The sequence below is a fragment of the Lepus europaeus genome, chromosome 7 (assembly GCF_033115175.1).
Source record: "Lepus europaeus isolate LE1 chromosome 7, mLepTim1.pri, whole genome shotgun sequence".
In the NCBI taxonomy this organism is placed as follows: domain Eukaryota; kingdom Metazoa; phylum Chordata; class Mammalia; order Lagomorpha; family Leporidae; genus Lepus; species Lepus europaeus.
This window is the reverse complement of record NC_084833.1, coordinates 59,635,636-59,662,740: the sequence shown is the minus strand read 5'-3', so window position 1 is coordinate 59,662,740 and position 27,105 is coordinate 59,635,636. Positions and strand designations below refer to the sequence as shown.

General features: G+C 40.1%; 2 protein-coding genes across 2 annotated transcripts; both read left to right on the top strand.

Annotated features, from left to right (window-relative positions):
• The first annotated feature begins 8,531 nt into the window (after positions 1 to 8,531).
• On the top strand, positions 8,532 to 9,473 carry LOC133764487 (olfactory receptor 52H1-like). Its single transcript, XM_062198163.1, has one exon. It carries the CDS (start codon positions 8,532 to 8,534, stop codon positions 9,471 to 9,473), a length of 942 nt encoding a protein of 313 aa, XP_062054147.1.
• Positions 9,474 to 21,460: 11,987 nt separating this feature from the next.
• Positions 21,461 to 22,408, top strand: LOC133764486 (olfactory receptor 52H1-like). The gene has a single exon (XM_062198162.1). The coding sequence runs from the start codon at positions 21,461 to 21,463 to the stop codon at positions 22,406 to 22,408; it is 948 nt and encodes a 315-aa protein (XP_062054146.1).
• The last annotated feature ends 4,697 nt before the right edge of the window (positions 22,409 to 27,105 follow it).

Here is a 27,105-nt window from a genome sequence, read left to right as displayed (position 1 = left end):
AGCAGTATAATCAAAACAGACATTCAACATCTCAAAATGTACTAGGAAATTCAGGCAGAAAATCAATAAATAACTGGAACAACATTATAAACCAAATGAACCTCATACACATATTTAGGACTTTCCACCCAAAAGAATATATGTTATTAAATGCAAATAGAACACATTACATGTTATAGTACATGTACAGTACATGCATAGTACACATAACATGTTAAATTACATGTTATAGTCACAAAACAAATATTAACAAATTTAAGATCATTAAAATTGTCCAAGTAGGTTTTCTGAACACAATCACATCAAATCAGAAATCAATAATGTAGGAAAATGGGAAAATTAACAAAAGTGTGGAAACTAAGCACATTCTTAAGTAATCATTGAGTTAAAGAGAACAACAAAAGGGAATTTTAAAATATTTTGGGACAAAGCTAATTGAAATCACACAACAAACATTATGGGTTACAGCAAAAGCAGTAGTAAGAGTAAAGTTAATAAATGCCAGGGAAGGGGCCGGTGCTATGGCACAGTGGGTTAAAGCACTGGCCTGAAGCACTGCCATCCCATATAGGCACCGGTTCTAGTCCACAGCTCTCTGCTTTGGCCTGGGTTAGCAGGAGAAGATGGCCCAATCTTTGGGCCCCTGAACCCATGTGGGAGACCCGGAAGAATCCTGGCTCCTGGCTTAGGATCGGCTCACTCTGGCCGTTGCAGCCATCTGGGGAGTGAACAAGTGGATGGAAGACCTCTCTACCTGTGTCTACCTTTCTCTGTAACTCTTTCAAATAAATAAAAGAAATCTTTAAAAGAAAGAAAATAAATGCTAGGGCTAGCATTTGGTGTAGCATTTAAGTAACTGCTTGGGGTGCCCATATCCCATATAAGAATGTCTGGGCTCAGGTCCTGGCTCCACATCCAACTCTAACGGTTGCAGCCATCTGGGGTGTGAACCAGTAGATGGAAGACTCTCTCTCTCTGCCTCTGCTTCTCACTCTCTGTAACTCTGCCTTTCAAATAAATAAACAAATTTTAAAAACCCAAGGTCATATCAAAAGATGCAGAAAAGACAATTGAAAAAGGTCTAGACCCATGTGTGATTAAAAAAAAAAAAAAAAGGAACCTCAACAAATTAGATATAAAAGGAACTTAACAGAATAACGATCATGTATGCTGAAATTCATATGGAGACACAGGAGACCTCGAATAGCCAAAGCAATCTTGTACAACCAAAGCAAAGCCGGAGGCATCACAGTACCAGATTTCAGGACATACTACAGGGCAGTTGTAATCAAAACAGCATGGTACTGGTACAGAAAGAGATGGATAGACCAATGGAACAGAATAGAAACACCAGAAATCAATCCAAACATCTACAGCCAAGTTATATTTGATCAAGGATCCAAAACCAATCCCTGGAGTAAGGACAGCCTATTCAATAAATGAGAGTGAGCGCTGAGCTCTGCCGCTGAAGAGGTGGTTCCTGTACTCGGAGCAAGAGAGGAGAGGGACCCAGGCTGGGCCCTGGTAGCAGCCCAGCAGGAGGCCATGCAGGAGCTGCAGCTCCAGTCCCCAGAGCTCTACAGTGAGGCCATCAAGCAGGACCGGCCTGCTCCCCTTTGAGAAGGAAGGGCCACCTTACACACCACTAGTCGCTGACTACCGCCCTGGAAGGCAGGTACAATGGCGTCAGCAGATATTTACCGAGCTTTTGAACTGAGTATCTTACTCGCATCAGAAAACATTACAAGAGGTTAGGCGCAAGCCTTTCTGGAATTTTTTTTTTTTTTCTTCTTCCTAATGGTTTGCTTGTGGCCTGAGTATAGCATAAGCTCTATCAGTAATCACAGGATTGAACTGAAATTCTGAGTGCTTAGGCAAAATGTAGGAAAGACAGCTGTACTTCACAGCCTTGCTCCAATACTTATGCTGGAGTCAACAGCTGTAGGAAAGAGGATGCTGTGACTAAGTGCCCAGCTGGCTCAGGCCCTGGAACACCAGGAGGTGTGGCTGTTCCCCCCATTTCCTGCCTGGTGGCTTCTCAGTGTTACACTCCTAGGAATCTAACTTTGCTTTCTCACTGAGCTCCCGTGGGCAACTCCTTGGTGGAGACGAGCCCCTGCCTTGGTGGGTGAATCCTGCCCACAGCTGCTGTGGCCCTGCTTTGAATGCGCCAGTTGGGCCTAGAGCCATGGGAGGCAGCCTGGGGGAGCAAGGGTCCACAGACTTAGGGAGGAGCAGATGGAATGCTGGGGTGTGTTCCTCCATGGTTGTGAAGCTGCTCTGAACTAACAGAAACTGCCAGTCTGTGAGCTGTCAGTCTGTCTACTGTGATGGCCAAGAGGGGAACACTGTCTCCGGCGAGGGGAGTGGGAAAGCAAAAGCCGAGTGTGGCAGAGGCCTCTGTCTTTTGATTAAACCTGTTTCCAACTGACATGATTAAAGTTGTGGTAGAGGCCTTCCCCAAGTCAGAAAAAGAAAAAGAGAGGCATCTGTCCTGGGAATGAAATGTGGTTGTTTTCTGCTTGCCTATGAATGCTTCAACCTGGTCCCTGTCTGCTTGTATGTAACTTTTAGGGTCTGCTTGTTTGTATAGAGCAATGATGTTAACCCTTGCCAGACAGCAGATGGCTCAGTATGTGTGTGGGAAAAAACATCTCCAGTAACTAGGTTCACATGTGCAGAATTGTATCAGTCCTGTGGTTGCCATGTAACCCTAGAATATCCAAACAAATGTTTGCATGTAGCCATAGAAGGGAGAAAAAGAGGGAGGCTAAAACCATATATAAGGAGAGACCCTTCTTTGTTCAGAGCTCAGGATTTTGGATAAGTAATTCCATCTGGCCCTTATGCTGGCGTATTAAGACTACTGCCTATTAAGGCTTTGGTGTCCTGTCTCAGTACACAAATCTACAATTTCTCCAGGCTGAATCATCCCCAATTCTTTGCTAGTCTGTGGTTTCGGTTGCTCTGTCTTGTCCATGTGTCAGAATCCTCTCGTTTAGCAGCAGGGAGTCACTTCCTCCTTTCTCCCAGCGAAGGCTGTGAAGTGAGCTCTGTTCTCATAGTCCAGGCTCCTACTGAAGTCCAGCAGAGATGTTTTGGACTTGATGTTGAGAAATTTGCATCAATGCTCATGATTGCTGTTGGTTCTTGTACTTCTTTTCTTGCAATGTATGCAATGGGTTTAGATTATGGTAATGTTGGCATCATAGAATGTATTACAAAGTACATTTTAATTCTGAAATAAATTAGGAAAGAATTGGCATAATTTATTCCTTAATTGTTTAGTTGAGAAAACAAGTAAAGAAAAATTCCCATAAAAAAAAGAATCAGAGTTACTGAAAATATAGCTTTTTAAACTTTTTTTAAAAGACTTTTTTATTTATTTGAAAGGCAGAGTTACAAAGAGGCCGAGGCAGAGAGTTACAGAGTTACAGAGAGGCCGAGGCAGAGAGAAAGGAGAGAGAGAGAGATGTCTTCCATCCACTGGTTCATTCCCCAAATGGCTGCAACCACCAGAGCTGGACCAATCAGAAGCCAGGAGCCAGAAGCTTCATCTGGGTCTACCACATGGGTGCAGGGGCCCAAGGACTTGGACCATCTTCTACTTTCCCAGGCCACAGCAGAGAGCTGGATTAGAAGAGGAGCAGCCAGGACTTGAACCAGCACCCATATGGGATGCCGACATCACAGGGAGCGGTTTTACCTGCTATACCACAGTGCTTTGACAAACTTTGTTTTATTATTTAAAGACTGTGCCTATATTCTCACTTATCTAGGCCTTTTTATTTGTTGAACTGTTTATTTAGTGGAGCATTAATCCTTGACTGTAATGTAAATTAAAAATATGTTATCTCAAAAAGTAGTTTTTGAGGGAGTACCCCAAATCCTACTCCTGACAGCTCAGCTCTTAGCAACCTGTCCGTCCTCCTCTCTGAAGTACACATGTCTGAGGGGTCTCCCAGCAAACCACCACAATGTAAGAAAACAGGCAGTATGTGTCCATGTAGCAGCATAATCTCAATAGGTAGAAATCTAATAAAGGAAGGACACAGATTGTTTTCCTTTGGAGTTTCCAAAAAGCAACTCGGCCTTAGTTCCTTGATTTTAGCCTTGCGAAACTTCAGTTAGACCACTCAAATACAGAAATGTAAGATACTATACAGGTGTATTCTTTAAGCCATGAAGCTTGTGGGAATTTTAAGAATATTTTTAGGTACATATGGATCATATGAACACTTGAATCCATTACTGAGGAAATTAGAAGAGGCTATGTTTTTGAGGGGTTATAATATATCACATTTATTTTTATAGTATGAATGTAAAATATGAAAAACATATTGAGTATTTCCATATTAATATGTAATGACAATGCAATCAATTAAACACCTCAAGTGTGAGCATATGTATGTATGAGGGTACTTTAAAAAGTTAATGATAAATGGAATTAAAATATAACTTTATTCTGGTGTAAAATATTTTAAAACATCTTATTAAAGTAATGTATCCACAGCAAGAAATGCATTTAAGTGTGTTATTTGATCACCTTTATAATGACTACACAAATTAATCGCACAGCATTAACAGTACCGCAAGAGTTTTCACTATTCCTCCTCTCTGTTGCATTTTTTAAACATGTAAAACATGTTGATTCATGTTGACTCAATTGTATGATTCAGCAAAGCAATATTTACAACTATATGCCAAATGATCTAATATCCATCAATTTTCGTCCTTGCTCTATATATTAACCACAACAAAGAAAGAGAAAATGTGATTATTTTTATTATTGGTTCTGACTTATTTCAGTTAGCATCATGATCTCGTTATATTCGTTTTGGTGCAAAAAATATGAAATCTGAGTATACTTGTTCATAATGTTCATTTTCCATGACCTTTTAAGGCCTTCAAAAATATGTGCATGTATGAGTGTGTATGTGTGCTTGTAAATTGGGAAACTTCCTTTAAAATTTCCACATCAATACAAATTGCCTCTTGGCTAAGAGAATTCTGAAGAAAAAAATTGGAGGACTACTCCAACATCAACGAAATAGAAAGTTTTTATTTTGTTTGCATCATATCAGTGCGAGTTTATACAACTAGACTAATTATAGATGGTACAAGGAAATTCTTAGGCTTCTGAGAATTCTGTCTCAACTGACTGAGTCCAATGTGTTTTAGGATAAATCTCCAAGGGACCTAATATCCACAGGCTCCTAAAACCCCCAGCTACATTCCATCTCAAGGGAAGGATGTTAATAGCATAGTTTCTACCCCTTACGTGCGAATGGGAAATAGAGGAGCTCATAGTCCCTGAGATATCTACTGAGAATACAGATAAATGCATAAATATATTAATTTTTCCTCTTGCTGAAATCTTTCCTGATTGAAACTTTTCTTGCCTTCTTTTAAATAAATACTTCCTACTGACTCTGTAAACCAAAAGACAGAATCAAATTCCGGTGAGTTGAAAACTGCAGTCTGTCTGTGAGAAAGAAAACACTATCCTGGCTCTACTATTTTATCAACAAGGGTATTCGCTAGTTTGCTCAATATCCTAGTAGGACTCGCACCTGGAGGATATGTCCTTGTGAGAAATGGGCTCTTATGACACTCATGCGTGATGAACCCCATCTATAAACTGCTGATCCCAAGTACAGAGCAACTAATGTGACCAGTGATACAGCCAATAATTGAGAAGGAAAGAGATCTTAGGGTAGAAGAAATGAGATCAAAATGGGTTTTGATTGAAGCAACAGAACTTGGTTTGGATGTTTTCCTTTTATTTCCCTTAGTAGTTTTCATGATTGGTGGTTAATTTCTTTCCCCATTAAATATATTTCTTGTGACCCTGAGGAAATGTCCTTCCTGTTAGGAGGTAGTGAATCTATGTTCTAAAAGGCTGACCTGCAACCTGGCCTAAGTTACAGAAATACCATGGGGCTTTCTCAGTGTACTCATTTTTGAGGCCACAGAAGATCATGTGACAATCATTTTAGGAAGGGCTTTTTGAGGACTCTGTTGTTGTACGTTATCCATGGAAGCTCACTGTTTGTAGGAGTTCAGTTTGTAGCAGACTAAAGGATGTAACATGAAGTGTTATATTCATATGAGAGGCTGCCTTTGGACACTAGGGACTAGATATCTTTCTCTTAGGTAGATGTGATGTCTTCATGTCAGTGACAATAGTAAGAGCGAAGCTCATTCCTTGAAGTTTTGACTGGGCACCTGGCTGAGATGTCACAAATCCTACAGTAGTCCACCCACTCTGCTTATGGACAAAACTGCAGATCTTTGCCAAACATAATAATACAGAGAAGTGTGAGTTGATCGAAAAATATACTTTTGTTCTTTTATTTATTTTATTAATTTATTTTTTATTTATTTATTTACTTGAAAGTCAGAGTTACACAGAGAGAGAAGGAGAGGCAGAGAGAGAGAGAGAGAGAGAGAGAGAGAGAGAGAGGTTTTCCATCCACTAGTTCACTCCCCAAATGGCTGCAACGGTCGGAGCTGCGCCAATCTGAAAACAGGAGCCAGAAGGTTCTTCTAGGTCTACCAAGTGAGCACAGGGGCCCAAGCACTTGCCCCACCTTCTATTCCTTTCCCAGGCCATAGCAGAGAGCTGGATCAGAAGAGGAGCAGCTGGGATTTGAAAAGGCGCCCATATGGGATGCTGGCACTGCAGGCGGCGGCTATACCTGCTACGTCACAGTGCTGGCTCCTTCTGTTCTTTTTTTTTTAAATTATTTATTTTGAGAGAGGGAGAGAGGGAGACAAAATTGGAGGGTAAGAGGGAAAGGAAAGAGAGAATTAAAGAGGGAGAGCAGAATAGAGGAGAGAGAATGAATCACTCCCTCCTCCTGATTCCTTCTCCAAATGCCTGCAGCTGGGAGCTCAGCGCAAGCCTCTCACTGCTGCTTCCCAGTGTCTGCAGTAGGAAGCTAGAATCAGTACCTGGAGCCAGGAATTGAAACTAAGCCTGCCAACATGGGGCAAGGGCCTCGTAGTCACTAGTTCTTTAAAGCCCTTTGAATGACTATACATTTGTTCTGCTTCCAAACTGATCTGAAGATGGCTCATATTTTGCAGGGCCTCTCCATTGCTGTGCTCCCTGGTACCAGGACTTCCTGATCTCTTTCATTTTCCTTGCAAACACACTCTATAATGTATAACACAGAAATGGAGTTACAATTCAACAGCACTTTCTTTCTTTTCTTTTTTTTTTTTTTTTTTCTGGCAGGCAGAGTTACAAAGTGAGAGAGAGAGAGAGAGACAGAGAGAAAGGCCTTCCTTCCATTGGTTCACTTCTCCAGAGTCAGGATCCAGGTGTTTCTCCTGGTCTCCCATGCAGGTGCAGGTGCACAAGCACTTGGGCCATCCTCCACTGCCTTCCTAGGCTACAGCAGAGAGCTGTACTGGAAGAGGAGTAACCGGAACTAGAACCCGGTGCCCACATGGGATGCTGGCGCCGCAGTTGGAGGATTAACCAAGTGAGCCACAGCGCTGGCTCCTCAACAGCACTTTCAACGAAGTAAAAGCCATCTCCAAAGGTAGGTTCCTTTGGGTGTAAAGCTGTAGGTTTCCACAGACAGGATCCAAGCACTGTCAACCAGAAATGAAAATTTAGGGGGCAAATCTTTTTGTCATTCTTTATTTCACCTGTAGGAGGTGAGAATCTACTCTGCTAATCTAGTTTGCTTAGGATAAGTACCCCGGAGTGTAATGGAGGCTTTGTCCTCTTAAAAACGTGTGAGAGCAGGGATTTTCCAGGGTCTACAACATGTGCCTAACGTCATAAATCATCTTCTGGGCTCACAGTCTTCTGCTTGAGTAAGGTGAATTCTGCTGACTTGTCCCGGTGTGTTTCCTGGTGGATGCAGTCTTTTATATTCACATCCCAGTAAGCACTCATTCTATTCTGAGCCATCGTTCAAGTCCTGTGAAACAAGTTTCTGCATCATCCAAAGCACTAGAATCTGCCCTTTCCTCATCTTTCTCCTGCTTTATGCAAACTCTTTAGTTTGCCATTTTAATCAAACTCATTGTCTGAGAAAGTAATATTTTCCGTATAATGTGATTGCTCCCTTTTCCCCATGACCCATCTCATCCAGTATAATTTAATCATTTTGTGATCACCACTACCACCACCCTTCTCTTCGTCCCTGATTATTTTGTTCACTGTGAACATGGGCCAATCCCAAATAATCTACATTGAGATGGGAAATAGAACTAATTGTTTAATTGCATAAGATTGACGTACAAAAACAGTATTTTGCTTGATTTATTTGTAAATATGGAAAGAAATAGAATGAGACTAGTGGCAAAGAGAAGGGGTTAATAATTCTTGAGTTCTAGGTGATAGCACCTTCATGGGACTGGGGTTAATTAGGTTGTAAGAATCCTGAATGTCACAGTTGCAACCCTGACAATGTTCAGCTTCAGACTGAATTTGCTAGATTTTGTAGCCCATTCTGACAATGGTTTTTCCTCAGGGCTCAGCAGCTGCTGAATTCCAGGCTGAAGAGACCATGTATAACTTGAGCTGTTACAACCCCAGTTCCTTCATCCTTCTTGGAATACCTGGCCTGGAAAAGTTTCACGTCTGGATTGGGATTCCCTTTTGTGCCATCTATGTAGTGGCTCTTGCGGGCAACTGCACCCTCATCTACCTCATTGTGGTTGAGCACAGCCTCCATGAGCCCATGTTTCTCTTCCTGTCTTTGCTGGCCACCACGGATCTCATCTTGTCCACCGCCACTGTGCCTAAACTGCTCACTATCCTCTGGCTTGGCTTGCGAGAAATAACCTTCTCTGGCTGTCTCACTCAGATGTTCTTCCTCCACTTCAGCTTTGTGGTAGACTCAGCCATCCTGTTGGCCATGGCATTTGACCGCTATGTGGCCATTTGTTTCCCCTTGAGATACGCCACCATCCTCACTCCACAGCTGATTGTCAAGTTGATGGTGACCATTGTGGTGAGGAGCTTCCTGGTTATCCTGCCAGTAGTTTTTCTGCTGAAACGGCTACCCTTTTGCAGGACTCACATCATTCCACACACGTACTGTGAGCACATAGGTGTAGCTCGGCTTTCCTCTGCCGACATCTCCATCAACATCTGGTACGGATTTGCTGTGCCTATCATGACAGTCATCACGGATGTGATATTTATTGCTGTTTCCTACATCTTCATCCTCCGTGCTGCTTTTCAACTCTCATCCCAGGGTGCCCGCCAGAAGGCCCTGAGCACCTGCGGCTCCCATGTCTGTGTTATCCTCATGTTCTACACTCCCGCCTTTTTCTCCATCCTTGCTCATCGTTTTGGGCATGGTGTCCCTCGGAATGTGCTCATCTTGTTTGCCAACTTCTATGTGGTCATCCCTCCTGCTCTGAATCCTATTGTTTATGGAGTAAAGACCAAACAGATCCAGGAAAAATTTCTTCTACTCTTCTCATTTCAGAAGACACAATGAGTGGAAACTGAAGAAGACATTTAGGTAAAAATGATCAAGTGTAATTTTATGTAACTTGGGAATAAATAAAAATAAAGTTGTGACACCTACTTTTTTTTTTAACGGATGACAGATACAGAAGAATACTAAAATGAGGCTTCAGTCATTTCTATGGCTAATGTTGAGATTTTTGAAGGATAGATGTTTCCTCACAGATAACTCGCCATGGTAGGTTGCTATTCTTTTGTAGTACAGTCAGTCTCCCACCTTTATTTGCTGAGTAGTTATCCTCTCTCTCTACTATAATTATCAAACAGTATCTGTACATCATCAATGCTCCTCTTATGTCCTTTACAAGTTTTATTTCCTCTCATACTCATCTCCGATTACATAGAACTGCTTATGTTTTAGACTGGTTTTCTTCAATTGCAAACTCCAGTAAAAGTCTGAACTTTGTTACAATTCTTATTTTATAGAAGTGTTGATATATGTCATATAATTAATATAATAATAATATAGTATAATAATAATTATGAGTGTGATATTAGTAAATTTGATGAACAAATAAAGAATCATGTAAATATTAAAGAATGTTTATTAATAGATCTTGGATCTAAACCTAAAATCCCTATGATTCTGAACTCTGTATGCTTTTGTTGGGTATCTACTTGCTCAAATTGCTTGCAAACTCCTCAAACTTAATTTCTTCAAACTGACTTGGAAACTCACTACCTAACCCTATAAAATACACTCTTTTCTGTTTTCCTTTATGATAAATGGCAACACTAAAAGTATAAATTCCAAACCCAGAAACCTATGTCTTGTCCTTTGTTTCTCCTATGTTGTTAGCTTCCAAAAAAATTAACTCAAAACCTGAGCTGCATATTTGAGTTTGAGGTGCTTATAAGTCATTCAAGTGAAAATATCCATCATATTCTCACCTTTATTATGATGGTTTAACTTGACTGGTACTTATTTATTATCTCTCTCTCTTTGAGAATGATGATACAGATAATAAAATCTGTCTGAAAGTTTTCCAAGTCTCCTTTTTTAAAAAATTTTTTTGTCTTCTCTGAAATTTTCCAATCTTACTTTTCCTGTATAATCTCTCTATAAAAGCCACAGTGATCATTTTATAAAAGTACAATTCATGTTTGGCTGTGTCACTTTGCACATTTCAGCTAAGACCCCAGTGATCCCAGCTATGATCTCAGTCAGGAGCAACATAAGTACTGTACTTCGTTAGGATCATTGCAGAACATAAAAGACTTAAACAAAAAGAGAAACCTCTTGAAACTGTTTACACATAGTGTATGCATGTGTCTTGTTATTTTACATAAAATAAAACTTTGTATGAGTGGAATGTATATGAGGTAGAGTTGAGTGAGTGCCATCCATTCTTCTTTTTAGAAATTGTCCCAAGATATTACCACCTGTCTCCTAAAATCTCCACTGAAACCAAAGTGTACATTTTATCAAGATGAACATACAAATTACTTGGGAATCAGTAACAAGTGAAGTTAGCATTCTTCCATGTGTGTGTGTGTGTATCTCTGTGTGATTTTGTGTGTGCTGACATATGCCCATTGGTTCAGAAGAGCAACAGGCAGGGGCTGCTTTATTTTGATTACTATTAAAAATTCATATTTATTTGTATATTTATTCATGCTTATGTCATGAGCTATTTAAAGACAGAAACTCAGTCTTAGGTATATCTCAAAAAAATACCTGATATAACACATATTCTTAATAAATATTTCATGCACATTCAAACTACAGAAGAAATTTCTTCTTCCAAATAATTTCCTCAATTTTCCCTTTCAACTCTCTCTAACAGGCTTAAACTACTCAGAAAATTATTTCAGTCATTGTCCTATGTCCTAAATCTGCCTATCTCTCACACACCCTCAGTTGAAAGATTATTTACAACTATTATGGAAGACAATGTGAGGATTCCTCAGAAATCTGAAAATAGATCTACCATATAACCCAGCTATCCCAGTCCTGGAAAGGAAATGAAATCAGCATATGAAAGAATTATTTATACCCCTGTGTTTGTAGCAGCTTAATCCACAATATCTAAGATAAGGAATCAACCCAGATGTCCATCAACTGGATGGATGGATAAAGAAAATTTTGTATGTATATATTATGGAATACTATTCAGTCACACAAATGAATGAAATCCTGTTTTTTGAAAAAAAAAATGGATACAACTGGAGACCATTATGCTTGGTGAACTAAGCCAGTCCCAAAAAGACAAATATTGTAGGTTTCTGTGATATGTGGTAGTTAATATAGAATACTAAAATAAGCATTTCAAGTTATTATTAACTTTATATAGATGTGGAAACTGATATCCAGAACACGTATTTTTTTGGTAGAGCAGAAAGCAAAGGGTGGTGGGAACAAGGATGACATTCCAGATTTTTTGCATTCGACCTTAGAACTAAATATTCTCTTTGGACTGTTAGAAGTGTTTCCCTGTTGGAAGGACTAGAATAAGTACCAGGATGAATGTCCACAATTTTCAGATTTCGTCTAATTTGTGTTAGGGATATACCCCTCACAAAAAAGGTCAGTAGCCTGTATTTTTCAATAATGCACTGAACATAAAGTTAATGATAATTCATCACTAAGGGAAGTGGAAGACAATTGCCAAGCAAGACTGGCCACTGAGAAAAGGGTCTGACAAGGGAGGTCTCACGTCTGGACAGGAGACACCCACGGTGAGAAACAATTCCAGGGTTTTTGTCTTTAAAGTTAGAAGATGAATCATTTCAGTTAAATAGGTATTTATTGATCACTCACAATGAAGTAGTCTCTGCCAGGATTCAGAAGATGAAATAGCCCCTGCAGAAGTAGTTTTTGGAGTTCTAGGCTTGGGTTAGGCAGATGTAACTCTTGCATGGTAGATGTAACTCTTGTAGAGTTTCTTTATCAAGTTGCTACTCAAGCCAAATCAAGACTGTTGAGACTCAGGTATGCTACCTGTGAGGTTCAGAACCTGATATCCCAAATAATGGATTGTTTTTACATGCCTAGATCTTTGAAGAGGAATAAAGAGGAAGGGTCTTGGGGGCTAGCATCATAGCACACCAAGTTAAACCACTATTTGTTACTCTGGCATCCCATATCTGAGTGCTGGTTCAATTCCTAGCTATTTCACTTCTGATCCAGCTCCCTGTTAAAATACCTGGGAAGATAGAGGAAGATGTCTCAATTACTTGGGACAATGGTACTCACTAGGAGACCCAAATGGACATCTTGGCTCCTGGCTTCAGCTTGCCCTGCCCCTGCTGTTGCAACCATTTGGGATATGAACCAAAGGATGGGAAATCTCTTTCCCTCCCTGTCTGTCCCTCTCAGTTACTCTCCCTTTCAAATAAATTAAACAAATTTTTTTTCATTTATTAAACTTTTATTTAATGAATATAAATTTGCAAAGTACAGCTTATGGGTTACAATGGCTTCCCCCCTCCCATAACTTCCCTCCTGCCCGCAACCCTCCCCTTTCCCGCTCCCTCTCCCCTCCCATTCACATCAAGATTCATTTTCAATTCTCTTTATATACAGAAGATCAGTTTAGTATATATTAGGTAAAGATTTCAACAGTTTGCCCCAATATAGCAACACAAAGTGAAAAAATACTGTTGGAGTACTAGTTATAGCATTAAATAACAGTGTACAGCACATTAAAGACAGAGATCCTACATAATATATTTTTTAAAAAGTTAATTAATTTTCTATGCCATTTTCAATTTAACACCAGTTTTTTTTTTCATTTTCAATTATCTTTATATACATAAGATCGATTCAGTATATAATTAGGAAAGATTTCATCAGTTTGCACCCACATAGAAACACAAAGGGTAAAAATACTGTTTCAGTACCAGTTATAGCATCACTGCACATTAGACAACACATTAAGGACAGATCCCACATGGGATATAAGTACACAGTGACTCCTGTTGCTGACTTAACAATTTGACACTCCTGTTCATGGCGTCAGTAATCTCCCTAGGCTCTAGTCATGAGTTGCCAGGGCTATGGAAGCCTTTAGAGTTCGCTGACTTTGATCTTATTCCGATAGGGTCATAGTCAAAGTGGAAGTTCTCTCCTCCCTTCAGAGAAAGGTACCTCCTTCTTTGATGGCCCCGTTCTTTCCACTGGGATCTCACTCACAGAGATCTTTCATTTAGGTCTTCTTCTTTTTTTTCTTTTCCATGGTATCTTGGCTTTCCATGCCTACAATATTCTCATGGGCTCTTCAGCCTGATCCGAATGCCTTAAGGGCTGATTCTGAGGCCAGAGTGTTCTTTAGGACGTCTGCCATTCTATGAGTCTACTGTGTCTCCCGCTTCCCATGTTGGATCTTTCTCTCCCTTTTTGATTCTATCAGTTAGTATTAGCAGACACTAGTCTTGTTTGTGTGATCCCTTTGACTCTTAGACCTATCAGAGCCATCAATTGTGAACAAATATTTTTAAAAAAGAAATGGTCTCAGAATCAAGATATTCTCACTGAACTTCTCCATCCCTCCCTTCTCCATCCATTTTCCCTGCAAAGCAGTCAGATAAACTATAACTGTATCCCAAAGCAAAACAAAATGTAAAGGTTGGTCCCTGATCCATTGTTTGAAATTAGGTCATCAGATGTATTCCAGAAGGATCTTGCCTCATATCTGAGGAAGGACATGAGGGTGGGGAGAATGTTTCACAGAGAGGCAAGAAGAATCTGAAGAAAAAGGCCTTCCTGGCTGGCGCTGTGGCATAATGGGTAAAGCCACTGCCTGCAGTGCCAGCATCCCTTATGGGCGTCAGTTGGAGTCCCGGCTGCTCCACTTCCTATCCAGCTCTCTGCTGGGCCTGGGAAAGCAGTAGAAGATGGCCCAAATCCTTGGGCCCATAAACCTGTGTGGGAGACTTGGAGGGAGCTCCTGGATCCTGGATTCTTCTGGGTTTCCCACATGGGTACAGGGGCCCAAGTGCTTGGGCCATCTTTTACTACTTTCCCGGGCCATAGCAGAAAGCTGGATTGGAAGAGAAGCATCCAGGACTAGAACCGGTGCCCATATGGGATAGTGGTGCCACAGTGCCTGCTCCGAGGTACAAATTGTTAAGATGAGAAAGTGTTAATATGGTTGAATCCATGTTTCTATCCCGGACTGACCTGGGGCCTTGGGATCTGAGACTGATGGGTCCCACCTGGCTCAATGGCACTGCATTCTAATCTCTAATCTCCATTCTCCCCTAATCCCAGGAGAAGACAAGGGAGGTATATTAACCCTCTTCCTCTGGCTTCTGTGTTTGTTTTTCCCTACCGTAATCATGATTCTATGTCTGTCCCTCGGTACCTGTGTTTGTCCTTCCTGACCCTGGGGCTGCTTCTTCTCTTCTTTGGTTTGTCTTTCGCCTTCTGTGCTTCTGCACTGTCTGTTCATAGCTCTGCTTTTGCAAAAACAGTTTCAGGACCAGGACCTCCAAGGTATGACCTGGTATAGAACTACTAGGGAATAAGCTGATGGGGAGTAGAATTAATGAGAAATAGAGCTGGTAAATGAGAAAACAATGGATTCCATTAAGTAGGGAATGCCAAGATTAGAACTTCATGGCACAAAAGTGGAGAGTCTAATAGGAGCTTAATTCTGAGTCATCCTCACTACTCTTCCCAAAATGTTTCTAGGTTTTTCTTGAGATAAAAAAATTTAATGCTCATAATTTGGGAAAATCAAAGAAAATAAGTTGTTATAATAGTTTTAGGACTGGCATGCCAGATTAGAGCCAGTCATCTAGAGATTGAAGCTTGATAGACCATCTCTGAAACTTTTAGGTTATCTTTTATTTGTAAGTATAATTTTGTATATTTATGAGCATTTGTGGGAGAGTGTACCTTCCACACAGTGGGGTATGGGGGCATGCAGAATGGAGTAGAGCAGTTGCTTTCTTTTCTATTCTTTTAAGATTTATTAATTTATTTGAGAGGCTGAGTTACAGACAGAAAGAGCGAGAGATGGAGAGAGAGGTCTTCCATCTGCTGGTTTGTTCACTAAATAGCCACAAAGGTCAGAGCTGGGCAGATCAGAAGCCAAGAGTTTTTTTCCGGGTATCCCACGTGTGTGCTCCTGGAGCCCAGGAACTTGGGTCATCTTCCACTGCTATCCCAGGCCATAAGCAGAGAGCTGGATCGGAAGAATAGCCAGGACACAAACTGGTGCCACATGGGATGCTGGAATCGCAGACAGAGGCTTAGCTTACTACACCACAGCACCAGCCCCAGCAGTTGCTTTCTGAAATGAGTCTTAGAGTAGTCTTCTGTGATCTATGGACCCAGGGGAAGAGATAAGATTGGCAAATGGTTACACTGAGGATAAACAAAGAAACTGGGGCAAACCCTAAATTACTACACTTCGTGATCAAGATATTGTTGAAATACCTGTTTTGTGTTTAGCTTATTACTAAGGAAGGTGGGGAGATGTGTCGTGTCTATTCCTAGCCTTAGGAGAAAGGAGAAACTTTCTTAGCAATCATTTAGAAATTAGTAAATAAGGTGGGAGTAGAACATTTGCTAAAGACAAAATCCTCCCCATTTTGTGTTTAAAAGGATTGTGATCAAAGACAGAGGTAATAATGATAGAATAAAGAAAATATTTAGTTTGTGACAACTGAGAAGAGTCAATAAAAATGGAAATGTAAGGCACAGACTTTTTTCTAGTACTTAGAATTCTGAAGGTGAGGAGTATCTTCTATTCTTTGGTTCACTCCCCAAATGCTTGCAACTGCCAGGGATGGGGCCATACTGAAGCCAAGAGCCTGGAACTATACTTGGGTCTCTCACATGGGTGGCAGGGGCCCAAGCACTTGCATCATCTGATCCATCTCAATATGTGCATTAAGAGAAACTGGATTGAAAGCAGAGGAGGCCAGGAGTTGAACTGACCCTCTGATTTGGAATTCATGCATCTCAAGAGGCAGTTTAATATGCTGTACCACATTGTTTACCATGAACTCAGGAATACTTAAAAATGGAAGCAAAGTTTTAGGCTATTCCGGATCTTCCATTTCTCAGAGTTGAAGTAGAAGCCTGTCTCATTCTATTATGGTAGAGCGCGAGGGTACAGGATTAAGGAAGATGGAGAAGAATGGTAAGATATGGACCATAGGTAGACTGTATTTACAATATCACTAAGCATCATTGAATGGTAAAATTGATTAGTATGACTTTCTAATTAATTAGTTTTGGTCCAGTATTCATTTATTCAAGTAGTGTTTATGGAACACTCTGTACCAGATGCTGTTCTGGGCAAGCACAATGAAAAAAGAAAAAAAAAAAAGATGTGATTTCTGTCCTCCTAATGTTTACAGTTTATTAAATGGGAAATAAAAGTAAGGTAAATTGAAATACTTTAGTGAATGCTCTGACTGGATATTGCAGACTGCCTCATCAGAACGATATGTGGGAACATTATCTAATTTGGATACTGGTCAGGAGAGCTTGTTGGGGACAGTACATGTGTGGGAGTTAACCAGAAGAAGAGAGGAAATGGACTAAGCTGAAGAAGTATCTGAGGCCAAACATGAGTAGAATTTCAGACAGAATTGGAAGTTAACTTAGGAGTGACACATTTTGTGGACAATGTTGTTTTATTTTGATGTGGATAAAGGCTATATATACTTTTTCACTTTGATGTTCTCATTTGAGGTCTGGTGTTAGTTAATATAATATTTAAGACTGGGTAGGAGAAATCACTGAAACTCTTTAAAGTATCACTGAGGAACTATATGCACACAATGGTGTCAATATCCCACAGGAACTAGCGACTCATGATTTGTATGCACATTCTTTAGCTGGGAATATGTATTACTGACAGGATGCCAGCAAAAGACCAAACCACGAGGATACTATTCAAACATCCACCTAATGTGTCTTCAGGTTAATGTCCATTTGCTTATTTTGGCAATTATAACTAATTGGTCATATTTGGCATAATCCTTAAAATTGTTTTCTAAAATCATTTTCTAAAATCAGGAGACAAAGTAGACGCCAGGAAAAAATAAATGAGCAAACACACACTTTATTTAATTCATGGAGATGGATGTATTTACTGATATTCCAAACCTTTGACTACTTTTTACAAGATCCCTCTATCAACTGACATGTTATTAATTCTGTATTCTGATGTCTTAGAAATCAATTTATTGACATCTTCCATTACATTAATTCAGGCTGCCTTTATCTACTTTGCTATAACAATTAATATACCCTGTTGCTTATCTTTAGAACAACCTGTTCTCATTTCATCTAGGCACATATCAGGATGCTAAAAATGATTGAGTGAATGAATAAATCTATTTAGGCTTTCATGAAACCATTATAATAGCCTTTTAAATTAATCTAGGGGCCAGCTTTGTTGGGTAGTAGCTTAAACCACTGTTTGTGATGCTGGCATTCTCTATTGGTGCTGATTGGTGTCTTAACTGCTCCACTTTGATCCAGCTCCCTGGTAATGTGCCTGGGAAAGCAGCAGAAGATGGACTAAGCACTCGGGCTCTTGCCACCCACATGGGTGACTTCAGCCTGGCCCAGCTCTGGAGTTGCAGTTATTTGGAGAGTGAAACAACAGATGGAAGATCTCTCTGTTTCTCCCTCTCTCTCTGTAACTGCCTTTCAAAGAAATACCTAAATTGTTTAAAAAATAAATCTAGAAGAATTTCAGACTTATTTGTAAAATCAGATAAATTATAAACACATGAAGCTAAAACTCAGTAGAAGTATTAAAGTTAAAAGGAAATTTTCAAATTTTCTTTCCCAGCTCACTCTATAAAAATTCTCCCATAAATATGTCTCTTAGAATAGTTGACATATATTCTTCTAAGCTTTTAAATGTTAATGCCAACATGAAAACCAAATCAACATTAATAACATGTACTAACACTGTACTATAATTTTCTGTATTTACTTAACAGTCTATATTGGCATCTTTTGATTTTCATTTACATAGCTTAACTTTATTCTTTCATTAAATGGATACATCAAAAATTTTAAATTTTTTAAAAAACCACTCCCCTGTTAAAATTTAAATGGATGCCAGATTTTCAATGTTCCTTTTCCATATTATATTCAAATTTTATATTGTAAATGTTGCAACAGTGACTATCTTTATGTATTTTTGCTTGCATAACTATATCTCTATGCTTACGACTTTCCAGGCCGGTGCCATGGCTCACTAGGCTAATCCTCTGCCTGTGGCTCAGGCACCCTGGGTTCTAGTCCCGGCTGGGGTGCCGGATTCTGTCCCGGTTGCTCCTCTTCCAGTCCAGCTTTCTGCTGTGGCCCGGGAATGCAGTGGAGGATGGCCCAGGTCCATGGGCCCTGCACCTGCATGGGAGACCAGGAGGAAGCACCTGGATCCTGGCTTTGGATCGGCTCAGCGCTCTGGCTGCAGCACACCAGCCATAGTGGCCATTTGTGGGGTGAACCAATGGAAAAGGAAGACCTTTCTCTCTGTCTCTCTCTCTCTCACTGTCTAACTCTGCCTGTCAAAAAAAAAAAAAGATTTTCCTAATCTGATAAATAATGCACTTCATCCATCTTTCACATTGAATTCAATTATTAAAGAGATTGATATTGCTCTATGCACTTATTAAAGATTAATATTTCTTTTTATGTAATTTAATTCTTCATATCATTGCCATTTTTTGGATCAAAGGGCTTTGCCTTAGTATATTTTTAATTTGGATTAGTCTGTAGTTATGCCACATTTTGTCATGAGATTTATTATCTCTTATTTAACTAACTCTGTTAAATAATCTCTGTTCTTTCTATTGCTGTTTTGTCCTTCTTTCTCCTCTTAGATACCATCTGGGTACATATTTGGTAAGGGCTCTAGGATGTGAAGAAGGTAACTTACACACAACTTTGTGGTAATCCATAAATCCAAAGTAAACTTTGGATCCAAAACCTAGAATTCTAGTTGAGGCTTCCCTGACTTTCCCTCTTTTGTAACTGAGTCTATTGATAATGCTATGAATTTAATGTAGATTTGAGCATAGATGAAATCCGCTGCTGCTGACTATCAGATATTTTTAGAAAGCCTGACTTGGACCAGGGAAAGGGCAGTTAGGATGAGAGACACAGAGAAGTGCATGAGGCACTTAGCAAGTACAACAGACACTGCCCGGCTACTGGGAGGAGGGAGAAAGAGAAAGAGAGAGAGAGAGAGAAAGGAGAGAGACACCCTGAAGAATGGAATAAATGAGTTGTGTATCATGCCACAAAAGAATTTTGGAAGAAAGGCTGAACTTCTTCAATTAAATTCCACAAGAGCAGATTATTAAATGGATTAGACAGAGGCACCAATGTCATTGATTATGTGTGGCTCCCCCTCTCAGGATTTACCTTCTATGAGTGTTGGCAACAGGGGTCAATCTATTAAGTTATTGGGGACTATCTTTTCTTGGAAAGGTCAAAAACCTACAAACATCTGAAGAGGCAGATTAAATCAACTAAACTTTAAATATTAATTCCTTAAATATTATTTTTTTTTGACAGGCAGAGTAGATAGTGAGAGAGAGAGAGAGAGAGAGAGAGAGAGAAAGGTCTTCCTTTTTGCCGCTGGTTCACCCTCCAATGGGCGCTGCGGCCGGCGCATCTCGCTGATCCGAAGGCAGGAGCCAGGTGCTTCTCCTGGTCTCCCATGCAGGTGCAGGGCCCAAGCACTTGGGCCATTCTCCACTGCCTTCTCGGGCCATAGCAGAGAGCTGGCCTGGAAGAGGGGCAACCGGGACAGAATCCGGCGCCCCAACCAGGATTAGAACCCGGTGTGCCGGCGCCGCAAGGCGGAGGATTAGCCTGTTAAGCCACGGCGCCGGCCTAAATATTAATTTTTTAAAGATTTATTTATTTACTTAAAAGTCAGAGTTACACAGAGCAAGAAGGAGAGACAGAAAAGAGAGAGAGGTCTTCCATCTGCTGGTTCACTCCCCATTTGGATCCCAAACCAGGAGCCAGGAGCTTCTTCTGGGTCTCCCACGTGGGCGCAGGGGCCCAAGGACTTAAGCCATCTTGTACTGCTTGGGATGCTTGTGCTGTAGGCAACAGCTTGACCCGCTACACATATGCCAGCCCCCTAAACCGTACAGTTTAAGCAGTTTAAGGAGGAAATTTCTTTAGCTCCTCTTTACATGGGTGGACTTCCGTTTTACAATTATGAGAATCAGGGTAGATATTGGGGGAAAGCAAGGATTTGCTTAGTTTTTTTTTTTTTTTTTTGACAGGCAGAGTTGGATAGCAAGAAAGAGAGAGAGACAGAAAGAAAGGTCCTCCCCACTCCGTTGGTTCACCCCCCAAATTGCTGCCACGGCTGGCACCAGCGCTGCACCGATCCGAAGCCAGGAGCCAGGTGCTTCCTCCTGGTCTCCCATGCGGGTGCAGGGCCCAAGGACTTGGGCCATCCTCCACTGCCTTCCCGGGCCACAGCAGAGAGCTGGCCTGGAAGAGGAGCAACTGGGACAGAATCTGGTGCCCCAACCGAGACTAGAACCCGGGGTGCCGACGCTGCAGGCGGAGGATTAGCCAAGTGAGCTGCGGCGCTGGCCTTGCTTAGGTTTTATACTTTGAGCCTCCCCTTGTAATCTTATACAGCAGTCAGACAAGCTCCCCAGGGCTGGGATTCCACATTGAATTTTATTAAAAAATCTTTGACTTAGCAATTATTTTGTTCCCACATTTTCTTAGAAAACTCATCAGTTGCTGATAGGTAGGCAGAACTGGATTTAGCTATATGACTGAGAAAATATTATTTTAATGCCACGTCTATTATAACTTAAAATTGAGACTGACAGTTTGGCAGATATTTATTGACAAAGGAAATAGAAGAGAGTTAGTTTATTATTTCCTAGAAGTGAAAGTGAGGGAGAGGCTTTGATGCAGATGACTGTAGAACATTATAATGATAGCTGTAAAATTTTTATTTCCAGTTCATGAACCACGTTCAATCCACGAACTTAATGGCCACATCCAACTTGAGTAGCTTTGATCCAGGCCCATTCATCCTCCTGGGAATCCCAGGATTGCAGAAGTTCCATGTGTGGATTGGGATTCCCTTCTTTATTATCTACCTTGTGGGCCTTGCAGGCAACAGTATCCTTCTCTACCTTATTTCCATGGAGCACAGACTCCATGAGCCCATGTTCTTTTTCCTTGCCATGCTGGCTGCTACAGATCTCATCCTGTCTAATACGTGTGTACCCAAAACATTGAGCATCTTCTGGCTGGGTCCCCAAGAAATCGCCTTTGCTGGATGTCTTACTCAGATGTTTTTCCTCCACTATAGTTTTGCCATGGATTCTGCCATCCTGTTGGCTATGGCATTTGATCGCTATGTGGCTATTTGCTTCCCCCTGCAATATAACATGATTCTCACTCGTCAGATTGTTACTAAAATAACAATGGGCATTATCAGCAGGAGCTTTTGTATCATCTTCCCCTGTGTGTTCCTATTAAAGAGATTACCTTTTTGTAGAACCCTCATTATCCCCCACACATACTGTGAGCACATAGGCATTGCCCGGCTTGCCTGTGCAGACATCTCCATCAACATCTGGTATGGCTTTGCTGTGCCTATAATGACTGTCACGTCAGACCTGATCCTCATTGGTGTCTCCTACACTCTCATCCTTCGTGCAGTCTTCAACCTTCCATCCCAGGATGCTCGCCAAAAGGCCCTAAGCACATGTGGTTCCCATGTGTGTGTCATTCTTATATTCTACACACCAGCCATATTCTCTGTCCTTGCCCACCGTTTTGGTCACAATATTCCTCACTCTTTCCATATACTGTTTGCCAACCTCTATGTAGCCATCCCTTGTGCACTCAATCCAATCATCTATGGAGTAAAGACCAAGAAGATTTGTGACAGAATCTTTGTTCTCTTCTTCCCTAAGGGGAACCAGTGACACGAGGCTAAGAGCTTGGAAAAAAAAAACAGGTAATTGTATTGATTTTGTAGTACTTCTAATTTTTTAAAAGCTGGAATCTCTAATTTATATAAAACCCAAAATCTACTATGGCTTGTAGCAAGAGATGAACCAAGATGAGCAGGTAGATGTCAAGAGATAAAAAATAAAAGTGGAAGAATACATATTTACCTGAAAAGATATTTAGAAGATTTTTTTAAAAAGATTTATTTGAAAAGTGGAGTTACAAAGAGGGAGAGACAAAGGCAGAGGCGAGGAGAGAAATCTTCCATCCCATGGTTCACTCCTCAAATGATCACAACAGCCAGGGTTGAGCCAGGCTAAATCCAGGAGTGAGGAGTTCCATCTGGGTCTTCCACATGGGTGCAGGAGCTCAAGCACTTGTGCCATCTTCTGCTGCTTTCCCAGGTGCATTAACAGGGAGCTGGACTGGAAGCAGAGCAGCCAGGACACAAATTGGTGTCCACATGGGATGCTGGCAATGCAGATGGTGGCCCAACCCACCACTCCACAATGCTGGTTACTGGAAGGAGATGTTTATATAATTTTGAGATATGATTTCCAAGATATATGAAATTGCTTTAATCATAAATAATGTAGACAGATTTTTCTTATAACAGGCTTCAAAAAGGTAAGGTAAGACTTCACAATTTGGGAAAATTTGTAGGGAAATTTCCAGGGGGAGAACTGATAAAGATAACAGCAAAAGATTACTCTTTCTTAAAGAATACTCCAAAAAATTAATTATGTAAGGCAGTCCTCAAACTTTAATAAGTGTAAGAGTCACCTGGGGAACTTAAGAAAAATGCCAAATCCCAGACTGTGTCCTGCTTCAGACGATCTCTTCATTCTTTAATAATTCTGCAGATGATTCTGATATTAAGGGATCTTGGTTTCTTCTCAATTGGACAAGTGTGGTCCTTTGTCCTAGACATGGTTTTTAATTGACTTTCTGGGTCCAGAAATAACAACTTTCTTTTGTCATCTACACAACTGCTTCTTGACTGATAGTATTCATCCATACTTGTCCCAACTTTAACTCTCCTATCATAAAAAACAAGATCAATTATCTCCTTGTTGCAATTATCTTCCCAGCCTGGGTTACTCTAGCTTCTTTAAAAAAATTTTGGCTTCTGACACAATGTAATTTTCTGAAAAAACAAAATTTTGTCATGTTTCTTAGTGATTTTAGTTGTATAAATGATTATTTAATAACTTGATGTAGCAGAGTTTATTTTACAAACATGGCCAACACAATATCTTCTATCTCCTGTTTTTCTGTAGTTTGAACTTTTTGTCATTCCCATGATAGTTTGAATCCAGTTTCCCCCATTTCTTGAATAGGAACTTGGCCCAAGGATTTCTTGGTAAATAGCATTCAATGGGAGTAGCATTCCTAATCTCGGAACCCCAGAGATTAGGTCATAAAAATCTTTGTAACTTTTACATGTCTTTTAAAATATTTGATTTTAGTAGGCTCCTTTTGGAGCCCAACTGCTATGATGTAAGCATCCCTGGTAACATGGAAGATTCGTCTCTAAATTTTCTAGTAGATGTTCCCAACTGAGATCTCAGCCAAGAGCGAATAATAAATGCCAAACTACCAGACATATCAGTAAGCCATCTTAGACATTCATTCCCATGAAGCAGGAATGGGTCCTTATTAAGACACTGATGATGTACTTCTGGCTGTATTTTAGAATTATAATGAAAGTGTGACTCTTATATGACTCTCACTATTTTACAGTTTAGTATCTATTGCATTTATCCTGCTTCTGCATCACTATTATATGTTTTCTATCTAAGTGTAGATAACTCATTTATTTACTTCACAGGTCTTCAAGTTAAGAGAAATAATATTCAAAGAGCTATGTACAAGAAACTGAACTAAAAGAAAATATTCTTACTTTGTCCTGATTTAGAGAATGAGATCAAATGGGTTTTGAATTAATTCCATAGTGCAAAGGAGATTTTGACATCTTAGAGAAAAGGTGAGTGTATTTTTGATGCAGGAGGTGGTATGTATTATTATGATTCAAGGGTAGACTAGTGCAGGTTTGGTTTACCAAAGAGACTAGAAATGATATTTTGCATCCCATTTGGTTTGCTGCCATATGACCTTGCTGCTCTCCCAAGAGACACAGTCTAATTCCTTTCCTTTTTTTTTTTTTTTTCTGGGATGGCCTTAGTGACTTCTTTGAAAAATAAATGTGACATTTCAAGATATTTGAGGCAAGTTATAAGAAACAACAGGAACCAGCAGTGTGGTGTAGCAAACTAAGCCCCAACTTGTCACCCTGGAATCCCATATCAGAGTGCAAATTGAAGTGCATGCTACTCTCTGTTTATGTTCTAACTCCCTCCTACTGTGCCTGGGAAAGCAGTGGAAAATGGCCCATGTATTGGGTCCCTACCTTCCACCTGGGAGACTTGGATGAAGTTCCAGCTTTCTGGCCTCCTGGCTGCCACTTAGCCCAGCCCCAGCTTATGTGACCATTTGTGAAGTAGATGCAAGATTCTCTTGCTCGCTCGCTATTTAAATGTTTGTGTCATTCTGTCAAATAAAGAACTCATTTTAAAAAAGAAATCTTACAACTTCCTCATTGGTGTCATTGAACATTTATTTTCTGCACTCTCTAGTATACAGTCAGCCAAGAATTCCAAACCAAACGGAGAGGTTGTGTGGTTTGCAGCTTTGACTGAGCTCCTACTTAACAGCTAGCATCAGCTACACCAATTCTAGTCAAGTTTGGAGATGACTACGACTGCAATAAAAATATCATTATTGCTACACGAGAGAGATGCCCCAAAGTGAGAAATGCTCAGCTGACTCCAGTAAATCCACAGAATAATGAGATAATAATAATAAATTACTTTTTAAAATTACTTTCCTTCTGTTTAGTTTGTAATACAACAAAAGATAACTCAGACAATATGATTGTCATCACTCTGATCTTTCCTCCAAAGATCTTGATCTCTCTACCTCATCTAGTTAACTTCTTGGAAATACCTTAGAATTTGTATTTATACAATGCGTGAAAATTATTAATAGCCTAAATTTCAGACATTTAATCTAAAATTCAGACATCCTAAAATTTTATTTATTTCTTTATTTGAAAACTGGACAGGCAGAGCTCACTTTTCCTTGCATTCCAAATGTGTCTTTCTCCCCCACCCAAACATATCTCCCTCTCAGCACCCCCCACAGTTCATTGTGGTTTTCAGCAACACAGCAACCCTAACTAATTCTCACTCTCCACCCACTTTGTTGCTGAAACTATGGGCCTAACTTTTTGAATGATCAGTTTTCACTTTTTATTGGATCTTTCTCCAGGAACATAAACACTTCATAATATTTCTTTTGACATTATCACTTGACCCCAGTTCCCTTCTAGCTATTACCCCTAATTCTCTAATTTCTTTTGCTGTGTAACTCCTTGGATGAATCATTTAAGTTTTCTAATTCTTCTCACCCATTTTCTCTACCAAATTTCATATTACTATTGCATAATTCCATTCTTGTCTAAGTTAATAATAATTCCAGTTGTTACAACACTGATCTCTGTCCTCTTATTCCTTGCTCTATCAGCAGTATTTTGTATACTTTTAAATATTTTTTATGCACATTTCCTCATTTTATTGTATTCACTTGACTTCAACATTTTCCTCCTAACAGCTATCCTTATTCAACTCCTTCACTGGTTCCTCTTCTTCGTATAACCTCTACATACTAGGGTTTAGACTTCCTTTCTATATACTCACTTTATTTGGATCTCATTAGACACATAGCTTTACATATTGCCATTAAGATGGAGCAAATGTCTGCCACAGTGGATAAAATGACACTTAGGATACATGTATTCCACATTGGAGTGATTCTAGTTTCCTGTTGATGTGCATCTTGGAAAGCAGCAGGTGGTGGTTCAAGTAGTCAGGTTCCTGCCACCCACAGAAGAAGCCTGGTTTGAGTACGGGGCATTTGGGGAATAAACTAGAGGTTTGGACTCTCTCTCTCTCTCAATCTCTCTCTTTCTCTCCCCTTCTCTCTCTCTCCCTCTTGCTTTCCCTCTCATAAATTAATAAAATGATAAAAATTGCATATTTTCATTATGATGATGAATAACAAGGATATATCTTCAGCGATGACCACCCTTTCTCTACACTACTGCCTTGTGTATCAAAAACTTTCAATATGTCATTTTTCTCTGTGAATTATGAGGAAAATGTGCCTCTTTACCCTGAACCATAATTAGCAGCCCTTTTGACTGAGCAGCTTATCCTCTGGTATAACAAGTTGAAGCAGAAAAGACAAAGAATGGCCTTAATAAAGATACAGAATGTTAAAGGAAAAGAGAATATTAAACTTAAGGCCAACCTAGAGAAACTCAGATTAGATTCTGTTCTTTCAAACAGATGATGATCTGATTGATGCTAGATTAGGAAACCAAAGGAGCTGTGCAAATTCCAACTAAGGATATAGCTCTTCCCATTCCATCTTCATGTACTGTCTTCCCCCTTCTCTCTGAATTACTAGTCCCAACAGTATGACAAAATCTGACCACACTTTTTGTCTAAAGATGAGATCTCTTTGTGCAGGACCACAGTGACCTCTTCTGCTTGAATATTTAAAAAAAAATGTTCAGCCTTTAGAAGAAGACCCTGACATGACTAGTACA